Source organism: Crinia signifera, chromosome 1 (assembly GCF_055691185.1).
Source record: "Crinia signifera chromosome 1, ASM5569118v1, whole genome shotgun sequence".
Classification (NCBI taxonomy): Eukaryota; Metazoa; Chordata; class Amphibia; order Anura; family Myobatrachidae; genus Crinia; species Crinia signifera.
In genome coordinates this window covers 225933195-225953070 of record NC_139217.1, presented here as the reverse complement: position 1 = coordinate 225953070, position 19876 = coordinate 225933195, and the positions used below count along the sequence as shown (strand labels likewise).

The 19876-nt window shown below is 44.0% G+C and overlaps 1 protein-coding gene across 9 annotated transcripts in view; it reads left to right on the top strand.

Annotated features, from left to right (window-relative positions):
* Window positions 1–19876, top strand: part of PIP5K1C (phosphatidylinositol-4-phosphate 5-kinase type 1 gamma) — a 282746-nt gene that overhangs the window by 209098 nt on the left and 53772 nt on the right. For 8 of the 9 annotated variants that reach the window (XM_083179359.1, XM_083179360.1, XM_083179355.1 and 5 more), the window contains exons 15-17: window positions 956–1057; window positions 13644–13745; window positions 14668–14767. In XM_083179359.1, the coding sequence (XP_083035485.1) occupies window positions 956–1057; window positions 13644–13745; window positions 14668–14767 (304 nt within the window). The remainder of the gene's footprint in view (window positions 1–955; window positions 1058–13643; window positions 13746–14667; window positions 14768–19876) is intronic. The other variant, XM_083179358.1, reaches the window with a different exon arrangement.

The window sequence follows — 19876 nt, the reverse complement described above, 5'->3', positions numbered from 1 at the left end:
TCCGAGACACATATTAATTACACAGGTTCTGTGGCAGTTTAAAACCAGGTGAAATGGAGTCTTGAGGTGTGGCAGTTTAAAACCAGGTGAAAGTCAGCCACAGAACCTGTGTAATTAATATGTGTTCCGGATTAAAGGGATGAGTTGGTCACCCTAGGTGGGGGTTATTCAGACCTGATCGCATGGCTATGATTTTGTAGGCCAGACGATTATTGATAGACTGTGCATGTGTATGGGTCATAGTATGCATCACAAGGCCTCCCTGTAATAAAATACTTCTAATCTTTTGTTCGCTGACTGTATGCAAGTTGATTGACAGAAAACTGGGGATAGTAACTGGGTTTTTTTCTGGGTGTTAGGGAAAATGCAGGCATGCCCATGATGCTCCAGCCCCGAACAGACTGTTCCTATCGCAGCTGCAGAATAAGTTCCGTACTCTCCATAGACTGGAAACATGATTAGTTACTTTTTGCCCTACTAAGCAGTTCGCCGGCAAGCATGGGGTGGGATTTCACTCTGGGAGGGTGGCGTATACCCGATCACAGGGCTCTGTAATTTATCAGAGCAGCAATCCAGTCTGAATAACCCCAATGTTATTATCTAAAACAGACATGTCCAACCTGCAGCCCTCCAGCTGTTGTGAAACTACACATCCCAGCATGCCTTGCCATAGTATTGCTATTAGGGAATGCTAAAACTATTGCAAGGCATGCTGGGATGTGTAGTTTCACAACAGCTGTAGGGCCGCAGGTTGGACATGCCTGATCTAAAACCTAAGATAAGAGGGCACTGCTCCTTGTGTCCTAGACACAAGTTGTATGTATGATGTCAGCAAAGAATATATTGTCATTTTTGGGTGCACAGAAGATTTGAATTATTGTTTTCAATATCATAGTCTGTAATGGTTATTTTATGTTTGTGTCTTAGTTGTGTTTCTCTTTCATCCTTCTGGCAGATCTTGCCAACCATGGAGTATAGAGGGTGCTGAGAGCCCAGGCACGTCAAACTCCACTTTTGTAGGAAAAAATGTGGGAGCTCTACTAATGTTGCCAGATAGGTAATTGTTTACATAAAATGTCATTGATGTAGCTTTCACATCACATAAAACATTTTGAAACGTTTTGAAAAACTGTAATTTTAAATGGTATTTTAAACGGGTCTAGTGTACATATTGCAGCAGATTACCATTTCAAAATACCGTTTAAGTACAATTCACATCACCAGTCAAGCCGTTTAACCTCTGAACACGTTTCTACCCACAGCTTATTTCCTGGTTCAGGGAAGGGACACAAGACAAGGGACAGCCTATCACAGTGCTCTAACCTTTATTTTTTACTAAATACCATTTCAGTGCCATTCAGACAGCACAAAAAACGGCTCTGAATTGGCTTTAAAACGGGTAGGACTCTGCTTTTTAAACGTGTTGAAATACCAGTTAACTTTAAATGGTATTTCAACTATGACACTTTCACACTGCAGCCTTAAACGTTTTAAAAGGCAAAAAAACGGCAATATACCGTTTTAAAAGTGTGATGTGAAAGCTACATTAGAATCCTAGATATTGTCTTCAGCACTAACATACCATCAGTGATACCATAGTGAATAGTGTGCATGTATTTTTTAGTACAGAATAGATAAAATAGGTTTGACTATGAGCTAAATATTTAGATAACTTAGTAGCATGTATATAGATGTACATTTATATTTTTACTGTCCCCAAACCACCATTATCTGAGGTTGGCCTACACATCTCACAATAAACTGCCTAGGGGTATGTGTTCCCTTTCCCTGGTAGTATCATAGCCCACATTACATGCAAATTGAGACTGGTGTACACTGGTCACTGCTGGGCAGTGTAAATGGGTAACCTCTGTGTGATGTCAGAGACCCAGTGTTATTGCTGGGTCACTGAGGGGACTTAAGATTTGGACACGGTCCGTCACCTGAGTGACACGGCATTTGGTAGGTAAAGCACCTACCAAATGCCGTGTCACTCAGGTGACGGACCGTGTCCAAATCTTAAGTGCAACCTGGCATCTGCGATGTGAAAGTGGTATTAGAGGCCACATACTGCCACACAAAATTGCCATTTTCTGAGGGGAGCCCTGGAATATGCTCCATAATGTATTCTAGGGATATGTATAGTAGGGAGATCTAACCCCTATTTATGGACTGTCCTGTGGTATACTTACAGTTTGTGGAGCCACATACTGTTCATAGATAACTAATGCCTAAGCTTCAGAGTGCCGGAGGTCTTTACATCCGATGAGCCACACACAGCCTGATCACTGCAGATCGGAAAGCCTAGGCTTGCAAAAGCTGACAAGCAGAATAAAATTCTGATATTACAGACTGCAACAGCATCACACCAGTGATCCCTTATATGTGCAGGAGAGGTAAAACAGACCAGCTACTCTTATACTGTATCTCCCACAGTGGAGAATCAAGTTCAAACCGGCACCACTGTTGTGTAACTTTAATTGATTTCAACCAAATATCCCATACCTGGTGGAATTTATCTAATTTTCCCCTCTTTGTGTACATATATCTTTCGTGCATAATAGTGCTGTTAACCAAGTTTAACCATTGTTTAACATTTGGGCTGTCATGTGCCAGCCATTTCCTAACTATTAGGACTTTTACTAGGTCAATAAATTTATAATACATTGTGTTTGATATTTATTTATACCCACTAGTGTCACTCTATTTAACAAACATACTTTTTATTTATTACAAATTCTGTGATACCTAATTGTCTAATTAGGTAGTAGTGTTCTACTTGTTGCCATATTTTTTGTAGATGTCGACCATTCCATAGCATATGTATAAAGGTTCCCTGACCGGCACTAAATTTTGGGAACAGATCATTCTTACTTTTGTCGGTACTTATGTAGTATCTGGGCTGCCGATTTTTTGATTGTATGCCTTAAGTTAAGGCATACAATCAGATGCGATGCGATGCGATATCGCATCGCATCCGATATCGGATGCGATATCGGATGCGATGACCCGATTTTTCCATAGGAATCAATGTTAAAATGATTCCTATGGAAAAATGGGTCCTTTTCATACCCCTACTATCCAAGTGGGCATGGAGTTGGATATAAACCTGTGGCGAGCGTAGCGAGCCACCGAGCCCGAAGCGTGGCGAGCGAAGCGAGCCCCGCGAGGGGACGGTATTCGTCCCCTCGCGGGGCTCGCTTCGCTCGCCACGCTTCGGGCTCGGTGGCTCGCTACGCTCGCCACAGGTTTATATCCAACTCCATGCCCACTTGGATAGTAGGGGTATGAAAAGGACCCATTTTTCCCATTGAATTCCATGTTAAAATGGACTCAGTCCATTTTAACATTGATTCCTATGGAAAAATCGGGTCATCGCATCGCATCGCATGGTCGCATGCGATGCGATGCGATCTCCCGATCCGACCCGATTTAGAAATCGGCAGCCCAGATACTACATAAGTACCCTTTTGTCATATTGTTTTAGCTTGACCGGGGTCACATACACTCTATGGAGGATGAATAGTTGTACTTGCTGGTATCTAATTGAGGATTGGGGATGGATCTTTGCCCATTCCTGATCAGTTATATCCCCTATATCTCTACTCCAATCTTCTCTGTTCTTGTTTATCTGGCTATTTTTAAGATTTCCTATTAGTATTTTATATATATCTGATACCTTCCTTTTCTTACTAGGGTCTATAATTTGCTTAATCACTGATTCTCGAATATTAACACCCTCTTTCCCATAGGTAGCGTTTAGGCTGTTTCTTAACCGCAGGTATCGGTAAAACATATTTTTCCCCACCTTATACTCTTTTACCAGTTGATCAAATGGTTTAACCCGACCTCCTTCATAGACTTGTTGTCAATTTTCTATGCTGAACCTACTCCAACATACCTTAATTTCTTTAATTCTTATATCGCCACCTTTCCCACCTACTCCTCTATCCCATATCGGGGTTTCCGGGTCTATCCCTTCACACTCCATTATTTTGCATGTCGCTTCCCAGATCTTTTTTGCCTGTTAAATCAGTGTTTTATTTGTTTTACCCCCAGTATTATCCAGCAATATTTGTTTTGGGTATATCCTGCCTTGGTCTGCCCCAAGGCCTCCCTTTGCTCTCCCATCCATTCTATTAGATGCCATAGTTGTGATGCCATATAGTATAGTTTGAAGTGTGCTTTTTATTCCTTACCAATGTATCTATTTTTATTCTCGCCCTTTTTTCCCCGCAGATAAGCGAAGATGTTATGCTATCTATTTTCTTAAATACCCTACCTGGGATGTATGTAGGAGATTGTTTGAAATATATATAACATCTTAGGCAGAACCACCATTTTTATTAGGTTATTTCTGCCAGTGACAGATAAGGGTAGTTTCACCCATGTCTTCATTTTTCCTTGAAACTTTTTAATCAAGGGTTCCACGTTCATTTTGATAAAATTCTCAGCGTTATTTGATCTACATATCCCAAGATATTTCATGCTGTTCACCCATTTTAATGTTCCCTCAATTTCCGGGTTTTGAGGACACTCTCCTCTAAAGGGTATTTTATTGGATTTATCCCAATTAATCTTTATCCCCGATCTTTTGCCAAATTATTATAGACTTGATAGTACAATTGGCATTTCTACCCTTTGATCAGCAATATATATCAACATGTCATCGGCATATAATGATATTTGTTTACATCCTCCTTTCAATTGGCCATGGCCCCTTAATCCCGGATTTTGTCTAAGAGCCCAGGCCAATGGCTCTATTGCCAAGTTAAACAAGGCTGGGGACAATGGGCACCCCTGCCTTGTTCCCCTCGCCAACTCAAACGTATCTGTTACATAGCCATTCACCTGAACTCTGGCCCTTGGTGCTGCATATAGGGTTTTTATCCAGCTAATTAATTTCCCCCCAAATAAAAAATTTTCTAACACCTCCCATAGGTACCCCCACTCTATACTGTCATACGCTTTTGTGACGTCTAGTGATATAATAAAAGGCTCACCCCCTTATTGTTGCTCTATTTGTGTATTCACATAGAACCTTCTAATATTTTTTGCCGTACTTTGGTCTCTACGAAACCCTGTTTGATCACTATGAATGAGGTTTGAACTTCCACACTCCAATCTATTTGCCAACACCTTGGCTAATATTTTGGCATCTGAATTAATCAAGGAGATCGGTCTATATGCCGCTAATGCTCTTGTGTCTTTATCCTCTTTTAGTATTAACACAATTACAGCCTCACACAAAAAACGGAGATGTGCCAGTCGCACTGAAGTGGTATTGATTAAATATGATAGGAAACCCCTCTAATAGGATAATCACTGTAATTAATTACGGGAGGGGGTGCTACCACGGACACAATACAAGGCAATTAAAGAGAAAAAAGGAAAGTGTGTCACTGTGTGGTGCACCACACAGTGACACACTTTCCTTTTTTCTCTACAATTACAGCCTCACTCATTGTCTCTGGGATTTTGCATACTCCTATTAAACATCTCTCACTTCTTCTACTTGTTCTAGTGTCTCTCTCTCAACCTCACTTAGGGGCAGATGTACAGTATTAAGACTTAACAAGAGATAAATGCAAGTGTGATAAGGAGAGAGGTACTCGTGTAGTATCTCAACCCCACGAAATCGGCCGCAAATCGCATGCAAAAAATCGGATGCGATTTTGCGGCCGATTTTTCCCTTTTTCCGGCCGATTTGCATGCTGTTCCATCATTGCACACCTTGCACACCCCCGATTTCCATTGTAGTGCATCGCATGGGATATAGTGGCATGTGACGCATGCCATGCGATGCATGTGAAGCGATTCGATTTGTAATTGTACAATCAACCTGATGGGTGCTTGCAATGTTAAATGCACCCCCATTGTCAACACCACCCCAACTATCAACGCCAACCCGATGCGGCCGATTAAATCGGATGCGATATCGGATGCGATTTAGATGAAATCGGGCACCGTGATAATACACAAGTACCGGAGAGATAAACGTCCAGCCAATCACCTGCTAACTGACATGTTACAGGATGTGTTTTAAAAAAAAAAGTCAGTAAGGAGCTGATTGGTTGGACATTTATCTCTCTATCACCCTTGCATTTATCTCTTGTTAAGGCTTAATACATCTGCCCCATAAACTGGGTAGTTCTATCCTGCTCAGGAACTTTATTTCACCCCCCTGTATCTATAAATACAGAGCCATATAGATTTTTAAAATACTGCAGAAACGCATTTGCAATATCAGGCTGCCACTTTCCCATCTCCCCTAACAATTTGTACAACATTATTAAAAAAAAAATCCTCCCTGGTCAGTTGTGCCAGATAGCTACCTGGTCTGTCATACATTATATATCTATTGTGCGCTAGAAAGGATTCTTGCTTCACAGCCTGCTTTTGGACTTCATCCATCCATATTGCATTTGCCCTTAGCCATTCTACTTTAGCTTCTTCTGTTCTCTCTTGCCAGTATTTTTTCTCCAGCCTTTTACTCAGTCTCGCTACCTCCACATTCTTTTCTCTAGCCCGCTTTTTTATGTGTGCAATTCTTTTTATAAGCGACCCCCTCAAGCATGCTTTCCCCGCATCCCACACAACCTCCCCAGTTGCTGACCCTTCATTATTCTCAAAGTATGTTTCCCATTCCCCTATCACCTCTGATCTGGCACCCATCTGCTCCAGCCATGATGGATGACGTTTCCATATCCTCATACCTTTTTCTATATGTTCTTTAAGATGGACCATAATGGGTGCGTTTAGCAGAGATTCCCCGGGGCATATACTCCACTTGCTCAACATGAGATTAGCAGGATTTTATCCATCAATGCCATGTCTATGCGGGGCAATGAATTATATGAATGGGGAGTAGCATGAGTAGGTGTTCGTTTTAGGGTGCTTCTCCCTCCACCAATCTTTCCAACAAATATCTTCTATAAAATGGTGTAATCCTTTATTTCCTTTATTTATTTTTACTAGGGCTTCCCTTCCTCCATCTATCCAGGCTGGGATTGAGGACATTATTCATATAACCTATACACAATACTGTGGATTTGGCAGCAAATTCCACCGCCTTTCTCAACACATCATATTGGAATGGCGGCGGGATGTATACTGCCAATACACATACTTGCATGTTACATAATTGGCCTTGCAGGAATATATATCTACCCATACAATCAATTTCTTGCCTTTTGCATTTGAATGGAGTATTTTTATGAAATAATACAGAAACTCCTCTAGCTGCATTTGAGAAACAAGAGTGGTACATACTGCCAACCCACGCTCTTTTTAGGGCTTTAGTTTTTTTCCCCCATCAAATGTGTTTCCCCCAGACATATCACTTGTGCCCCATATTGTTTGATTTGATTCATCACCGTAGCCCTTTTGATCCTGTAATTTAATCCTCGTACATTCCAGTACACTATCTACACCATTTTTTGAAAAAAAAATACACAACTATACATATGAGCTTAATTCAGTATTCTACACCATAGCACTCTACTTTTTCCCTTTTGTGTTTATGGCTTTCCAGCCATGTCATCGCTTCTTTAGGGTTAGTATAGAATCTAGTCTGCCCATCCACAATTATCCTTGGCTTTGCTGGGAATATCATGGAGTACTGGATGTTTAGCTCCCTTAATTTTCTCTTGACATTCACAAACTTCATTCTCTCTTTCTGGACCTCCCTAGCAAAGTCTGGGAACACCATTATGGTACCCCCATTGATTGACAGACTATGGGTGGTATTCAATGAGCCTGATTCGCCATGTTTTTATGGCGAATTTGTGCTGTTTGGCGAATTTCTAACTAAAACGGTGAATCACCCTATTCAATGACCACATGGCGAATACATTTCAAGGTTTTTTTCACCATGATTCACCGAGTAGCAATCGCTATCTTTTTATGGTGAAGTGGAATGTGAACTTTTAAAATAAAGTGTTTTGTTTTTTACATTTGGTGTCAAAAAATCAGGAATTTTATTCTGAGGAGGGGCATGCTATTTTTATTCATGTGCTGTAAGCACATGAATATATATTTAATTTTTAAAAAAATATATTTTTTTTACACAGCAGCCAGCAGGGGGCGCCGGAGCCGAGCCGCTCATTACATATTCATATATTCACTGCACCCGATCGTTACGATGGGGTGTAGTGAATATACGCTCCCCTGCTGGCACCCCCGGGGGGCAGCCTGTGCTGCCTGGCACCCGGGGAGCCCACCTACCCCCCACAAAGTTCTGGGGCAGGCAGAGAGACTACCATCTCTCTGCCTGGCACCGTCCTCAGGCTCCCTGCGGCAATCGCCGCAGGAGCTCATATTCGCCAGTCAGGGGCAGCGAGCCCCTGACACGTTGAATACCGGAGCCCGCCGGCTCCGGAACATGGCGAATGTGCAGCGAATCCTAAAAAGGATTCGCTGCACCTCGCAGGTATTCTCATTGAATACCGCCCTATAACTCCTGGACATACGAATTACACTGGATTGTCAGGATTGTCCCTCTCTGTTTTCTCCGGTACACCTGATATTATTGCGTCGTAAACGCCCCTGCAGATTATCTTAAATGACCACACAGGCACTGGGCTTGCTCCAGGGGTTAGGTAAAATTATATTGTTTGATTCCACCACATTCACTCCCCTCTGGTGTGTCCCAGTACCTGATACTTTTTGCTGGCCACCAAAGTCCTGCAGGGTTAATTGCCGTCCTCAACCTGGGCTCTCTCTTTATCTTGGGTCACTCTCCGGCTGTCTCCTGCCCACGGCGTCTGTTACACACCAGTGCTCTGCTTGTGGTACCCACTTTCGGCCGCTCTCCCCGCCACACTCCACTGCTTGCCACTTCATACGCCGGGACCCCGGCTCTCCACCCCATCCGTGTGGTGCTTTGCGTGGTCAGTCAGCCTGGGTCACCTCTCCGGCTAACCCCCGCACGCGGCATCCACTGTGCTCCTGACTTCGGCGTGCAGCACCTCACGTCTGTCAGCTGCTCCCTCAGTCACACTCCTCCGCCCGCCGCGTCACAGATCAGGGACCTGGCTTTCCACACCGTCTGCCTGGCACCGCTATTCGCTCCACTGCCTCACCACCAGGTTAGCAATCCTACAGCTTGGCCTCTTACACTCCTTCCCAGGCACAGTGTAGCATTCTCTCCACGCTGCTCATCTGGGCTTCAGCACACCAGAGGGCTCACAGGCTCCCGCCCTACAAGGAGCCTTCCGTGATCATGTCCCCCCCACCACCTCTTTTTTAGTTTTTATATGTATGTTTATTTAGCAAAAATTTATTTTTATTATGTACTGAATATTCATTATTACTTTATTGAAATGCTATCTCTCTAGAGCATAATATGGTTAACATTAAATTATTTTTTAACTTCTGACCCCCACGGCAGATATGTTTTTAAAGCTTGTAAATTGTATTCTACTCCACTTCTCTTTCTGGCTATGTACGTCCCACCTCCCTTCTCCTATGAAACCCTGAAGAGGGGAGCCCTGGAATATGTTGTCATAGTTCTGTCAGCTGGCACCCCTGTGATATACTTTGGGGACTTCAACCTTGTGATGGATTATTCCCTTGATAAATGGAGGAAAAGCTTGGGTCCCACCATTATGCCTGGCCCTATGGTTTTTTGCTTCCTTTGTCAAAAACTTAGGCCTTGTGGATGCCTGGCGTTCTGCTCACCCTCTTGATAAGCAGTTCTCCTGTTTCTCTAAATCTTATAATTCCTTCTTTAGAAGCTTGCGTGCCCTGTTCTATCAGAGGCTGTAGCAGCCTGCTGACCTGCTCTGCTCCCCCCCAATCCCCTTTCCCATCTCCGCTTCAAGGAGCCACTCCCGCCACTTTGCTGCCGGCGACACACGAGCAAGTGAGACACTCGCGTGTCCCTGGCAGATGGAGCTGCCATGTGCCCGCACAGGAGATCTGGCTGTAATGCTGTACTCCTATTAAGTATAGAGTGATGGAAGTATAAAAGTGATTATTTTTTTTCTGTTTTTTTTTTATTTAATTTTTTGTATTTGTTCAATTATATTGGGTATTGCTGCTCTGCAAAAGTTAATTAACACATGGGGTTTATGTAAGTTATCATTTTATTTTATTTTATAGTCATACACCCAGCTCAAACAAGTATATTAAGCTGATGCATAAGGTTCAGAGCAAACAGCCAACGCTGCAGGATGCTTTGTTTGGTCATTTGAAAGGATGACACTGTATATCTTGGGCATGTCGGTGAGTGTGTACCCCTGATATGTCTCTACTCAGCCCTTCAGCACTACTGATTTGCCAATGTATCTGCAGTTATATCAGTACACATGCTGTCTGTACAGGTGGTTATTTAAGAGAAATACTTACAAAAAAAATGTTAAAAGTTTGGTTCGGGAGCGGTAGAAGGCTGGACTTTTGATATGACGTTTTATATTCTGCACTGGTGTATATATCACTGCCTAATGTATGTTTAAACATACACGGGTGCAATGGACTATTTCACTTGTGAGAACGAGAAGTCTGTAAAGCATGCAATGTTAGGGGTCCATAGTTTGGAAACAATGCTGTAAGTTGTATTTTTGCTACAGAAAGCAGACTGACTGATGTTGCCATTTTGATAAGTTTTCAATGCGTAGGGCGAGCTGTGACAGCGAGCAGTGCTGCCTGCTCGTTATCACAACTTGCACTGTCAGTATTCAACTGACCCTCCTGTATATGCCATTTCCCCCTCGTTAGCTTTTTTGAGCGGGGGGGGGGGGGGGTGGCGTATGTGGCCTCTCAAACAGGGAGACTCGTGGCCAAATGCAGCGGGCTCCCTTCATTAGCCGCGAGCCTTGCTGTTTGCGGGAATCCTCGCCGTCATCTGACATCGTTGAATTGGGCGAGGTCAGGTTTAAATGGCAAGAATCGTTTTTTTTCAGCGATCCCGACGTTGAACCCCCTTGCCAGCCGCATTGAATACACAAATTTCACTTGTGTGGCGGCAGGAGCTGCCATCTTATTGATGTAGGAATTGACAATAAACTTTGACAACTTTTGAGATTTCACCCCTCATCTCAAAGTGCCAGTCTTGCAGGCTAAAAAACGGCCTGACTGATTTTGATGAAATTTAATTGCCAATTAATTGATCGCGCCACAAATGAGTTTTTATTCCCGCCAAACTTCTGTCTAATGCAACTGAATATTCAAGCCGTTGTCGACAATGTATTCCCAAATCTAACAACCAACTACAAAAATCCAGATTGGCTGTGCGAACGTGCAAATTTGGCACCAAAAAATGATCGTCTACAAACTCAATAAGCAAATTCAATTAAAACTGCCCGGCAAAACAGTCACATACAAATCGATCGACACAGTAATGGACGAAGAACAAGCCATCAATTATCGGATTTAATTTTTTTATTCATTGGAACCACCCGGAATGCCACTGCACGTAACTATATTGAAGGTTGGATCACCGGTGATGCTTATTCGCAACTTAAACGCACCAAAGTTGTGCAACAGAACCAGATTGACCGTCGGCACTGTACCTATAGAGATCTGCTAAAGCAGGGCTCGACAAATACCGGGGGCCAGGTCGCCATGGCGACCAGATTCTGCTTCCTGGCGACCAGATTTTTTTGCAGGAAGGAAGCAGAATCTGGTCATGTGCAGATCAGCGGCGGTGGTGCCTGACCCCCGGCAGCGTTCCCGCTAGGTTGGTTTTGCTGTGCTGACAGCCGCTCTTAGGGGAGGTCAGTGCGGGGAGGGACGCTGCCGGTATCACTGACACGCTGTGCGCTGATAGGCGGACTGCTCACCGCCTCTGAGATCAGTAGTCAGCTGTTCCGTGCAGGCTTGGCGACGGGGGAGGGCAAGGGGGACAGCCGCAATCCAGAGGTCTGCATCCCCACAGTCGCCTGCTGTGATACATGATGCGCTGGCGGTGCGCCTGGATCTGGCTGACGCCGGCTCCCTTTTTTTCACGTGGACTATGACTGTGTCCCCCGGCTCAGCTTCTCCTTCTACACTATCTACACAGTGAGCCTTAGCCAACCTATGGCCAGGCCAGATATACTGTACTTATGTCTGTCTGTGTGTGTACTGTACTTATGTCTGTGTGTGTGTGTGTACTGTACTTATGCCTGTGTGTGTGTGTGTGTGTGTGTGTGTGTGTGTACTGTACTTATGCCTGTGTGTGTACTGTACTTATGCCTGTGTGTGTGTGTACTGTACTTATGCCTGTGTGTGTGTACTGTACTTATGCCTGTGTGTGTGTGTGTACTGTACTTATGCCTGTGTGTGTACTGTACTTATGTCTGTGTGTGTGTATATGTGTGTGTGTACTGTACTTATGTCTGTGTGGGTGTGTGTGTACTGTACTTATGCCTGTGTGTGTGTGTGTACTGTACTTATGTCTGTGTGTGTGTATATATATATGTGTGTGTGTGTGTGTGTGTGTACTGTACTTATGTCTATGTGTGTGGGTGTGAAAGAAAGAGGAGAAGCAGATAGTGTGATATCCTTAAAAACCTAAAAAACTGCTTAAAATTTTCACATACATATTTATGGCATATCACAGGGAAATAATTAATATAATTATATACCCTCCTTTCTCTGCACTACTACTACAACCACCATCCCACCCTGCTCTGTATCACTACTACCACCCTCTGTTTCTGCTCTGCACCTCTACAACCTTCCTGCTCCACATCACCCCAGTAATGGGCATAGGAAACTTCCAATTTAAATTCCAGCATAGTGGAGGGGTTATAGTGATGGAGGGACCCAGTTTTCTGTTGCCAGCCCTGCTTCCAGGCACCCCCCTGCCGCCCCCACCCTACTGTAAGTTATTGGGAGGGAAATGACTGCGCATTAATGGGTAGGGGGATTGGGAAGGAAATGCCTGCCCTAGAAATGGGGGTGGGGGGAGGTGGATGCTTGCACAGTAGTAGGGGGGGGGGGGTGGCAGCGCCCTGACCTTCCCTGCCCTAAAACAATCCAAACTAGGATGCAGAAGGCAAAGGGCGACACTAATATGCAAGAGGGCATGCGGCAGCCCATTGGCAGCATTGCATTCTCTAGAAACCTATGGGAGATGCTGCTGGCGCCGTGACAGGGGGGATCGCAGCAGGAATCAGAGATTCCTGCTGTTGTCCCTCCTGATACATTTGGTTGATACTTAATATTTGAGGCTAACCCTTTTTGGGGATATAGCTGCAAATATTATGATAAATGGACCCACTTTTTGTACCATGCGAGGCGATGCACACTCCCGTGCATCGCATGGTACAAAACGTATGTGCAGCATGTACTTTTTGAACTAGTTCAAAACGCACGCTGCTGTAGCGCATTCGCACCGTGTATGGGGACCCTTAGTTTGTCTGGCTCCTACAATTTCATCCTGGCTCCTAGATTTAAAAAAAATTGTCAAGCCCTGTGCTAAAACCTTTTCACATGACCGCCCTCATTGACCAGAAGTCATCTGGCTATAGAAAATTAGTGCTTCCCGTGCAAAGCCGGGGTGGGTCGCTAGTTTTAAATAGTTATTTAAAGAAAAAAATGTCACAGATCTGTATATTTCCATTCAGTAGTTTTTCTTTCTTTTTTTTAATACTGTTCTGTAGAATTTGCTGGCATCTTTGTCTTATCAGTCTATGGATTAACTTGCTTCTTTTTAGAACCCACGAGGAAATCCGAGCAGAGGACGAAGTTCAGCAAGTTACAGTTGAGGTGGAGCCTAGGCAGAGTATTGTGGTTGTACCAGAAGAAGAAAAGCAAGGGTGAGGGAAAATTTATGATCAGGTTTTTTTTTTGGGCCCTGGTGTCTACAAGAAGTCATGGAATTTAAACCATGTTTTTTTTTTTTTATACCATTAATGCTGAAATTTAACTTATGTTTAGACTGTGTGATTATTGATCTTGTATTTTTTTTAAATTACTTTACTTCAGAGAAACTTTTTTTTTTTTCTTGTCTTTGTTTTGTGCATTATGAAAAAGTATTTATATATACTTATTTGACACACATCTAGAAGTATGACTTTGTGTGTCAGATCATATGTGATCACCTCCGATTTCAGGATATATACTCAGTTCTCTGCGCATTAGCATGGAGATCGCAAGACCTGCACTATAGATTTATCAGATCCTACAGGCCTTGCTTGGATCTTATATGATACATTCGTATGCAAAAGGACTGCATACAATGTATCGTATGCAACTTCTGCCCTGGGAGAAGTCGCATAGTGTATGGGGTCCTAAATTCACACTGAGGTTGCTTGTCATGCTCTGCCTAAAGGGTGTTTCTAGCTCCATCTAATGTACCTGTTGCCACTCAGGCTAGTATCCTATATAAAATATTGTTCAGTTATGTCATCTTTGACACTGATTCCTCTCTCTCACACACACACACACACACACACACACACACTGCATTGATTATAAATATGGTGCTGTGCATGGACATATTTTGTACAAAGCGTTTATATTTTTAAAGAATATTAGATAAATGTTCAGTATAAATCCATATAACCAATGAAGATTGATTATTTTCAGTTTAGGAGAGTTCTTTAATAAAAAATCTACATGTATGTGGTCTCAGTTATTATGCTAATCTAGTATTTCTCAATGCATATTTTCTTATGTTCCTCAGACTGCGCCTGATTTTATGTAATACATTTTGAAAGTGCTTCTTTTATTTTGCAGAGAAGCCTCTGGTTGTGTTGGGAAGGTCTGCCCAGTTGAGGAAACAGGAAGTCTACGGTCTGAGGAAGATGATGAGGTGCCTGTGACAGACATTTACTTTGTAAGTTCACTGGTATATAAAATATTCTAGGTGCATTAGCTGACTGCATAGTTCCAGTCAATGAACATTAAAGAGATGTCCATTGTTATATTGTGTTTTAAATACATTTGTTGCCATACATAAAAAATATTTTCATTATCCTAATTTAGAAAATAAGTTGAACACTTATGGAGCCAACACATGTAGCGATTTAGGGGCATTTCCTCTGCAGGGTTCACAGTGCTCCACAGGAGTCACATTGGGGTGTCCAGGTAGGTTGTGTCCAGAGCACCAACAGTTAACTTTTAGTCCCAGGATGCTCCGGTCCAATCCCGCACACCCCGCACCCTGACCTCACACACCCATTTTTAACAGTGCTGCTTCTGCAGATGAAAGGTGTGGCAGTTATACACCGTTTGAGCTGCCTGTCCTAATACCCCCGCCAGTGCCGCAACATCAACATCACTGCTTGCTCTGCTGCTTCCGGCAGTCGACAGCAGAGGACTTCGCTAGCGGATGCTGCTGGAGCACCTGCACTATAACCTGGGACCGTAGATGAAGGTTAGGCGGCTCCCCATTTGCGGGGAGTAGTGAACGTACTACTACTACTCCCCATTTTCGGGGAGAAGCACTCTGGTGGTCCTGTCCCTCCGGCTAAGGTGCAGTGCTGTGGTCGCCTTGTGCACTCCACTGGACCACCGGATGATAGAAGCTGGTAGGGGGGGGGGGGGCAGTAATTAGGCCCTGCCATATAATAGGCCTGTAGCCCTTACCCCAGCCCAGGGCATGACTCCACAAAGGTTTCCCACCCTGGGCTGCTTGTCTCGGACCCCTCCTCCAACCAAGTCACACAGAACATGCTGGACATGTGCAGCAGTTCTGTGGGAGCGCTGGTTCCAGCCTCCTGTACTTCTCTCCTTCTGGATCAGATTGTACAAAACACACATCCTACCAACCTCTTTGGTCTGGGTAGTTGGCAGTGTGTATAAATGTGTATGTATAATCTGAATTGTGTGTGACTGTATGCTAGTGCTGTGTATCTGACTGTTTTCTGTCTTCTCTGTCCTCTCTATTACCTACCCTGCCTAACAGTGTTACAGGGTTATTACCTCACAGTGCAGTTTGGGGATTTAGCTCTCTGGGGAAATGTCCACAAACGCTAAGGCATCTGAAGCTCCTGTGCATAACACCTGTAAATCCTTCTCTGTAGATCTGTCTGCACAGGCCCCGATACAGGATGGGCTAGGTCTAAATGATGTGCCCCCTATTCCTTCAGTGCATGTCCCAGTCAGTAATCTGCAGGAACCACAGTGGGTGGCTGACCCCTTAGCAGCTCCACCGCCTCAACTTTTTTTTAAATTCCTTCCCATGTGTATATACCAAACATGCTCCCGCAGGATATGTCTCAAACTTTGTGTGCAGTTCATTTTGAGGTGGTACAGGCATCTCTGTACGCAGAGTGCATAAAAGGGCGGTCCCTCTTGCACAGATATCAGAGTCTGAGGCCTCTTCTGCAGAGGACGTGGAAGCAGAGGTTTCGTAGGGTGCCCATTCTGAAGACGAAGATTCTTCGGTAGAGGTGGACATCCGGCCTTGGTACAGGCAGTTTGTACAATCTCGCAGATTGAAGATGCGCCGGTGTCCCCAAGAAACTGGCCTCCTTTTATCTTCTGCCAAACGCAGAATGCATTGTGGGAGGTGACGCCCTCTGTTGATGTTCATGTTGTACGCTTAGTCCATCCGTCCACATTGCCATTTCGGCTGTGTCTTCTTTAAAAGACGCTACGGATAGGAAACTAGACTTTTATTCCATCATTATATTAAACCATTTTTTCATTTTATGGGGCTGTTACTAGGCTAGCATTAGCTATAGCTTGGGTTGCTCTGGCTATTGACGATTGGGCCAAGGCGTTAGAAAACATTATTGCTCTAATTAACCGTTTTCTTATGTGATGGACATTAAACATGCTGTGGCTTACCTGAGTGAGGTGGCAGTGGATGTTATACAACTAGCTTCTAAGGCATCTGTTACATCAGTCGTAGCATGCCGGACCCTCTGGTTAAGCTCTTGGAAAGCGAATACCAATTCCAAAAAAGCTCTAGAAGACTTGCCTTTCGCTGGAGAGTTTCATTTTGGTTCAGAGTTAGGCAAGATTGTGGCATTCTTGCTGTCTACTCCTATACCTAAAGCACACATGTTCTTTCAGTCTTTTTGTATCCAGGGAAATGCCAAGGGTCAATCTTTCCCAAGACAACAGGTGCTTTGTAAGGGTTCCAAGCCAAAGTCTAAACAATCTTGGGCAGCTCGGTGCCCACCTCCGAAGTCTGCAGACAAAACTTCAGCCTGAAGCTGCAGGTCTCACCTTAGGGGCTCTCAAGGTAGGAGGTCGTCTGCTTCAAATTGCAAATGTTTAGTGCCATTCCAGCACAGATGCATGGGTTCTAGACGTCATCTCTCGAGGTTACACTAGCACCTTCTACAAACGACCAACTCCATTATTTTCCTTCCGATCTGATTAAGGTTTTGGCGTTGCAGACTGCAGTCCAAAATTTTGTGGACCCAGGGGTCATCAGTCCGGTGCCTTCACAGCGGGGCAGGAGTTTCTATTCCACTGTTTTCCTGGTGTTGAAGCCCAACAGAACTCATCGCCCTATTCTCAAACTCAAAGCCCTCAACAAATTTATTTGTGTGCCCAAGTTTCGCATGACTCTCCGCTCTATAATCCTGGCCTTGGAGCCTGGGGATTTTATGGTTTCTCTGGATATACAGGATGCCTACTTGCATGTCCCTATAGCGCCGGCTCATCAGCAGTTTCTCCGGTTTGCGATTATGTACATTTTCAGTTCCAGGCTCTTCCATTTGGCCACTCTACAGTACCAAGAGTGTTCACCAAAATTATGGCAGCTCAACTCCGCTGCCAGGACATTCTGATAATGGCTTATCTGGACGAACTGCTCATCCTAGCTCAGTCCCGAGACACATTGCTCCTTCATCTTCAAACTACTTGTTTTCTACAGGATCACGGTTGGGTAATCAGTCTCAAAAAATCATCACTGCATCCCTGTCAAAGGATGTTGCATCTTGGGACATTGTTAGATTCCGGGGTACAGTGAATATTTCTGCCCCCAGAAAAAATTGCTACGCACGCCACGAGTGTCGATTTTTATTCAGTCACATTTCTTTTTGCGGGTTCTAGGGTCCATGGTATAGAGCTTCGATATGTTCGAATATGCTCTGTTCTACTATCGGCCTCTTCAGGGCCTCATACAATCCAAATGGATTGGATTTCAAACTGGGTACTCCTCACCATGGATGCCAGTCTTCGCGGCTTGGGAGCAGTGACAGGTCAACAAAAGTGAGGAGGTGGGGTGTGCGGTAGGTGGATCAGAGCATCCTGGGACTAAAAGTTTAACTGTTGGTGCTCCGGGCACAACCTACCAGCACACCCCATTGTGACTCCTGTGGACCTCGAGGTACAGGAGTTAACTATGGTAAGTCTACCCTAACGCCGTATTTTCTAAGCAATCTCACAAGATCGCTTGGAAAATGTCTCTACATCGCCCAGCAATAATATCCAGCATGCTGGATAAATCTACAATCTCTGGTCAGGGTCAGTGTTCTCACCGGAGAACACTGGTCTTGACAAGATCGCTCAGCACACAGCTCTGAGACATCGATATGTGCTGAGTGATCTAGCTTTGCTCAGAACGCTTCAGCATCTCCTGCTGCCCCATTAGATGCTTGCTTCAAATTTCTTCTTATTTTGCAAAGACCTCTATATTTAATGTTGGCTTAGTGTTGGTACAGAAATCCTTCCTGGGGTCTAACACTGCTGGTTGCATACAGAATTACATTTATTAGCTATTGCTTCTGTGAGCTTTCTACATTGGAGCAGAAGAACAATTACCGTAGATTAGCTTATCTACAGTGCTTTGTGTGCTACGTATGTTATAAGGGTTATCACTAGAGACAGGATTATATGCAACAAAAAAAGCTTGAAATATGCATGAAAAATACTTAAAATATGCATGAAAAGTGTTAAAATATGCTACATTAAATAATAAAAAAGTAATTTTTAACTTATTTATTTAAAAATCAGCATACAATTAGTTGCAAATAAACCTCAAAAATAGGCCCACAGCATCTGCAGATGTCAGGATGCTGGCTGCTACAGCAGACTGCAGCATCCAAAGCTCTTCTTGCATCAACTACACGGACCCTCATCTCAGCGCAGATGGATCAAATGCCAGCATAATGTGAGGGCGGCGCAGTGGAAGGCTTCCTCCCTGCGCCTCATACTCACACAGCATTTTCTCTGCGCCGTGTGATGTCACAACCCTTCTGCCTGCCTCCTCTGCTGCAGAAGTCTGTCTCTTGGTGTAAAGTCCCAGGCCAGGGGCAGGCAAAGGTTCAAGAGCTTCGTAATGGCATCCTCCCCGACTGACTTTTATCAACATGGATTGGCAGCCTAGAGCAGTGTCAGACATATCGTACATCCAAGGTTCCCCACACTGCCACATATTACCCCAGCCTGCATACTCTATCACTACCTGGCCAGCAGCAGCAGGGCAAAGCAGTGCTGTGACATGCGGGTGGAAAGGGGGCGGGGCCTAAAATATGCACCATCATTAGATTTTAGGTACAATATGCAATAACCAGTGAGAATGGGCAAAATATGCAAATGCATATAATCCTGTCTCTAGTTATCACCTATCCCAATATGCGGTCACTGGGTAGACCATGTCTAGGTCGGCAGTCACTAGTTCAACTACTAATGGTTGACAGTGACTAGGTTGAAATCTTGAAATAATCGACTGACAAAAGTCGACACACTCTTATGATTGACATATACATCATCAACATGAATAAGGTCGACATGAGTTTTTCTAATTTTTTTTAAAGGTGGTTTTTCCATGCAGTACTTGACTATCCAAGTCGGAATATAAAAGTGTGCTGAGAACGATGCATTGCGAGTGCAGTGAGCCATGCAAGGGGATGCGTTCCACTTATACAGTGGGTACACTTATACAGTGTCCATATTGAAATAGACACCAACAAGTGAAAAACTCATGTTGACCAAGTCTGTGTCGACCATTTTAAGGTAGCGACCTAGACATTGTCTACCATTT